The sequence below is a fragment of the Symphalangus syndactylus genome, chromosome 11 (genome assembly GCF_028878055.3).
Source record: "Symphalangus syndactylus isolate Jambi chromosome 11, NHGRI_mSymSyn1-v2.1_pri, whole genome shotgun sequence".
NCBI lineage: Eukaryota > Metazoa > Chordata > Mammalia > Primates > Hylobatidae > Symphalangus > Symphalangus syndactylus.
The window spans coordinates 49,146,008-49,151,785 of NC_072433.2; the positions used below are offsets into that span (position 1 = coordinate 49,146,008).

Here is a 5,778-nt window from a genome sequence, read left to right on the forward strand (position 1 = left end):
CTCTGTTGATATTCCTTGGCTAGATCCCTGTTTCCCTACGTGTTTGCAAAATGGCGACACTCCTCATTTATTAGCTGGGCTGCTTTCAAGGAGAGACGCTTTTGACTACCTTAAAATTTGGTTTGGACAGGAAAGGCAGGCAGGTCAAATGTTTCATCACTCACCTTTCTTTACCGGTTTTCAGGATCAAGAATCCACAACTCAGCGCAGGACTGCTCTCTGCTGCCCTCTGCTGGATGGGACTCTCCACAGACACCCACTTGATCAACCCCTTAAGTTCTAATGGGTTCCGAAGCTTGTCATCACACATCACCTCTTTTGTTTTTCTCCTCAGAGGTCTATGTTTTGAAATATAGTGTATTCTAAACATAGCACACTTAACATTGATTTACTTTCCATTTTAATTAACAAACTATATATATAACTGTTGAGCAAAACTTTCGATCGGAAAAGAAAACCAATATTATCAGGATAAAAATGATGTTTTTCTTAGGTTTATAGCTGATTAGGTAGACATATTTTTTGTTCAACTTATAAAGTGTTGAAACTCATGCTTAACTCCCATTGCTATTCTCCATTATCACAACCAGAGGGGGCTTTCCAGCCTGTATTCTTCTTCAATCTCCTATATTGGCTTCGCATTGAGTGGAAGTTCAGCAAACCTTGGTTGATAACTGAACCCGTGGTTGCAGTGGGGATGCCCTTGCTGCTGGGCCACAGGAAGGAAAGCTACTGAGGTCCTACTTCCAGCGACTCTAGGGACCAGCACTACTGTGTTTCAGGGTATTGTACTATTCAGTAAGCTCTCATCCCATTTTCTCAAACAGCACGCAAAGGTATTGGGACATCTTCCAATTCTATATTCTTGGCTTCGACATTTGTTCCGGCAGCGGGCAGTCCCATAACCACATATTCTGTCCCACTCAAGTTCGCTTCTCACTAGATAACAGGATATGACACTGTGATTAATTGCGTACTGGCACTAAAAGGCAAGGCTTTGGCAGAAGGTGTTTTCGAAAGGGGATAGAGAAAGCTAGTGCCTGGTGGTAGAGGTTTTCCTGCATCCCCATCCTCCTCCACTTTCCTAGATGATTGACTTGACATTCTGATTCCCAACCAGCATGGATTTTATTTGAAAATATACATCATTCCATGTCACACCTATTTTCAAAATCCCTACAAGTTTACTATTGTTTTTTTTTTTTTGATTAAATCTCTCCAAGCCCCTTACTGGGTCTCCAAAGCAATCGTGATCTGATCTTGGGCCACTTTTTCAGACTCATGCTGTTCCACTGTGGCCCTCACTCTGTCCATGAAACTCTCGCCGGCCTCCCTTCTGTTGCATGTGAGCTTATTCTTTGCTATCCTAGTACCTTCACGTGCACTGTCCCCTCTGCCTGGAAGGTTTTTCTTCCTTCCCATAAGTGGATTCTTTGAACTTTCATGTCTCAACCTTAAGTTCCCAATATTGGGCAAATCCTTCTCTGTCCTCTTCATGTATTTAAATGCCCCCAAATTATTTTTCTCCCTATGCATTTGTTATTCTTTTATATCACCTATTGCAAGTTGTAGTTATATATCTATGTATGTATATAGATATATATATATACATACATGGAGATACATACAAACATAGATATAGATATAGATATAGATATGTATATATGTATGTGTATTTTGTTATTTGTTCTTCTCAATGGAACTATGAGCTCCCTGATAACGAGGCCCATGTTTATGTTGCTTACCATTGTGTAACTGGTACCAGGAACATAGCCTGTTCTCAGTAAGGACCTGGTGAGTAAATGATTGGATAGACTAGACCAGAATAAGCTAGAGTGGATGCAAGTAGAGCGGAGGAAACTAGAAAGGAGCAGAATCCTGATTGTTTGGCCCTTGGCCCACAGCAGTTTTCAGGAGACATGGATTTAGCTTCTCAGTCCCAGGGTGTGCTCTCTGAGGCTGAAAGCAGCTTTGTAAAGCTCATTATCTCATATGCCACACTGATAGGATCTTACAGAGATATCAGGAAAACCCAGAAGCAAGGCTGATGGTAGGGAGAACAGTGTAAGGTGGATCGAGAGAGCCTCGCTGGAGAGAGCTTTGCGTGAGGTTCTCTAGCAAACTCAGCAGGAGCCAGGCTTGGGGGAGGGTGTCAGAGGAACCCCGGGGGAGAGGAGAGTCAGGGCTGCAAATGGACGTCTTTGCAGAGGTCGGGGCCCAAAAGTCCTAATTTCACCTGAGCCCTGAGTCCATCTCCCCTGTTGCATCTGTTCCTTTTCCACAAAGCAGAAGGGCAGGAGAACTGAAACTGGCTGCTAATCCTCGCACCAGGGTTTTATGTCTTTCTTTTGTTCTGGTAAAGAGAAGCCTCCTGTTTCTGATGCTTAGGTGTCAAGGTTCTTTGTCCAGGATGTAGGTGAGGACTAAAAGGCAGTTTGACCAATTCATGTGCTTGATAGGCCATTGAAGGGGTTTATATTTGGAATGGCCCCACAGTGGGTGACCAGGAGACTGTTTTGCTGTAGGTTTCATTCAAAAGCAAGCCCTTGTGGTCACAGTACAAGGCAGTGAAGAAAGGAGTGAGGTGGGCTGCAATGTGGATCATGCCGAGGGAGTATGTGGAGGTTGGGTAGCAGATATGTGCCTTCCGACATATCTGTGGCAGGCCACTTTACAACCTGGAGTTAGAGGAAGAAAAGGAGGACAGCATGCTTGCTCAGGGAAAATGAAGCTTAACATTAGGGGAGAAGAAGAATAGACTAGGAAGAGAACACAACCTTTAAAACATTACACTGTCAGTTTCAAGCAAGCCCTCACAGGCCATCTATTCAGAGATGGGAATTAAGGCTCAGAGAAGGAAAGTGACTAATCTGAGGTCACACAGCAACTTATGTGTCAAAGCTGGAACAAAAACCTAGTTGGTATGTCTTATAGTCTGAGTAAACAGAATGCCAAAGGGAGAATACAGTCCATACACTAAGGCTGAGTAATAAATATATCCTAAGCAATAAATATATTCCAGGGTAGACTACACTACACTAGTTTATTTCTTGCATAAGCAATTTTCCTCCTCTGCTCTATAGACAGGTCTCAGGTCTTAGTTAATGTAGAAAGTTTATTTTGTCAAGGTTGAGGACACACAGGTGACAACCTCAGGAGGTCCTGAGGACATGTGCCCAAGGTGGTTGTGATACAGCTTGCTTTTGTACATTTTAGGGAGACACAATACATCAATCAATACATGCAAGATTTACTTTTTTTTTTTTTTTGAGATGGAGTCTCGCTCTGTCGCCCAGGGTAGAGTGCAATGGCACAATCTCAGGTCACTGCAACCTCCACCTCTCGAGTTCAAGGGATTCTGCTGCCTCAGCCTCCTAAATAGCTTGAATTACAGACATGCACCACCACACCCAGCTAATTTTTGTATTTTTAGTAGAGACGAGGTTTCACCATGTTGGCCAGGCCAGTCTTGAACTCCTGACCTGAAGTCATCTGCAGACCTCAGCCTCCCAAAATGCTGAGATTACAGGCGTGAGCCACTACACCTGGCTGATTTATATTGGTTTGGTCCAGAAAGGTGGGACAATTCAAAGTGGGGGGCGGGGGGTCTGTGGGGTTACAGTGGGAGTGTGTGGCAGGTGGCCTTCCAGGCTATAGGTAAATTTAATCATTTTCTGGTTGACAATTGATTGAGTTTGTCTAAAGACCTGGGATCAATAGACAGGAATGTTTGGGTTGTGACAAGAAGTTGTGTTGTGGAGACCAAAGTTGTATTACACAGTTGGTGCTTTTAGCTAGCAGGCTTCAGAGAGAACAGGCTGTAAAATATTTCTTATCAGACTTAAAGTCTGTGTTGATGTTCATGCTGGAAAGCATAATGAGGCATGTCCAACCCCCACTTCCTTTCATGGCCTGAACCAGTCTTTCAGATTAAATTTTAAGAGACCTGGATGAGGAGGGAGTCCATTTAGATGGTTGGAGAGGGGGCTTAGAATTATATTTTTGGTTTACAGCACCCATTCCCAGTCCCTGTGGGTATCTGAGGGGCTGACAGTGTGTGACAGCCAAACTTACCCAAAGCAGGGGTGGCAGGAGAAGAGGTGGGCAGCGCATGTCATTCACCCTCACCCACTTCTACCACTTCCCTCCCAAATCCTCTTCCTGCTAAGGGTCTTTCTCAGAATTCTACTGTGGAGGCCAGTCTGACCCAGCCCTCAGCAGCCAAGTGCGGGTAATGGCAGCCAGCTCTGAGGTGCATTCTTCAGGATCTGGAGGGATCCCTGACCCAGGCTTTCCATCCCGAGAGGTTCTTTGTCTTGGAATCACAGGTTGAAGAAAACCTGATCTTTGATGAATTGCTATGATATTTTGACAGACCTGGAACATGCTCATACCAGAATTTCAGAGAAGTGTCTTTGGGAAATGACACGGGAAGAAAGAACAAGGAAGAGTTAACTGAAACAGGTACCCTCTGAAAAAAATCATTAACTCATTTGAATCGCAGCAGAGGCACAGCCTGGAAGGGTACAAAGATGGGTGCTGGGTGTCTGTCAAAGCCCCATAAAATCGACTGAGCAGCTTCGAAGAGAAGATCCAATGGCTTCTATGAGTCAAAACAATTGGTTTCGTCCCAGCACTGCTAGATTTGTTAAGCAACTCTAAAAATCTTATTTTTTCTAACTGTACTATAGAGAATGTTGCTCAGCTTGTAAAAGAAGGGAATTAGATTAAGTGCTCTTTCATATCCCTTGCAAATATATTAAGAAATACATGCTTCTAGGGACATAGATTAACGTAGGAGTCAGAAGATTGCTGACATCTCAGTCTAACTTTAAAATTTCCTGAGCAGACTTCAAAGGCACCTGCTATTTGTGTTGTCAGTAAATTATGTTCTTGCCTACTGAAATCACTGCATCCCCTTTAATCCTAATCATCTGACTTGATATGGAAAGTTGCAAAATTTAGGAGGTTGAATAGGCGTCCTTTCTGTGCAGAGTAAAGCTGTTCCGAAGGAGGAGGATGGAAGAAGGCATCTTATTCCACAAAATCAACAATGAATAATCGCCCCTGCCCTGCAATGGAACAAGCACGGCTAGTGAGTCCTCATCGCCGAGGATTCCACGAGGAATTGTTACTGTGTGTGACCAGGGGGCCAAGGACATCTAGGACTCCTGATTCCTACGTTTCTTTTTTCCTCCTTGAGCTAGTAAGCCTTGTGGCTGTAAGGTGCATACAAGGACTGCCACATGCTGCATTTTACTAATAGACTCAATGAAAGCAAAGAGAAAAAAGGCTGGGATTGAAGAAGGTTACTCCATCCTTCGGGATGTATTTTCTTTTTTTTTTTTTTTTTTGAGACGGAGTCTCGCTCTGTCGCCCAGGCTGGAGTGCAGTGATGCAATCTCGGCTCACTGCAATCTCCGCCTCCTGGGTTCACGCCATTCTCCTGCCTCCGCCTCTCCGAGTAGCTGGGACTACAGGCGCCCGCCACCACTCCCGGCTAATTTTTTTGCATTTTTTTTTTTAGTAGAGACGGGGTTTCTCCATGGTCTCGATCTCCTGACCTCGTGATCCACCCGCCTCGGCCTCCCACAGTGCTGGGATTACAAGCGTGAGCCACCGCGCCCGGCCCGGGATGTATTTTCTAAATCAAATGTTTTTCTTCTCCACCTGTCATCCCCAGCAACTGTGTATATTTCCAGCTGAGAGTCTCTTTTTACCTGGAAGATCTTGATAGAGTAGAAGAGAAATGGTTAATAGCAGCACAAGTCTCTGCAT

At 44.3% G+C, this 5,778-nt stretch overlaps 1 protein-coding gene across 1 annotated transcript; it reads right to left on the minus strand.

Moving 5' to 3' along the window:
- Nucleotides 1-778: 778 nt before the first annotated feature.
- On the minus strand, nt 779-5,778 carry LOC129457672 (beta-defensin 104A). The gene is made up of 2 exons (XM_055233089.1): nt 5,721-5,778; nt 779-939 (listed from the first exon to the last, which is right to left on the minus strand). The coding sequence occupies exons 1-2, from the start codon at nt 5,776-5,778 to the stop codon at nt 779-781; spliced, it is 219 nt and encodes a 72-aa protein (XP_055089064.1).

Bases quoted from the DNA above. Each gene is read 5' to 3' on its own strand.
- LOC129457672 (XM_055233089.1), bottom strand. From the start codon at position 5,778: ATGCAGAGACTTGTGCTGCTATTAACCATTTCTCTTCTACTCTATCAA. The intron at 940-5,720 runs GTAAAAAGAGAC...CCTGTTATCTAG, and splicing joins ACTCTATCAAGATCTTCCAG to TGAGAAGCGAACTTGAGTGG.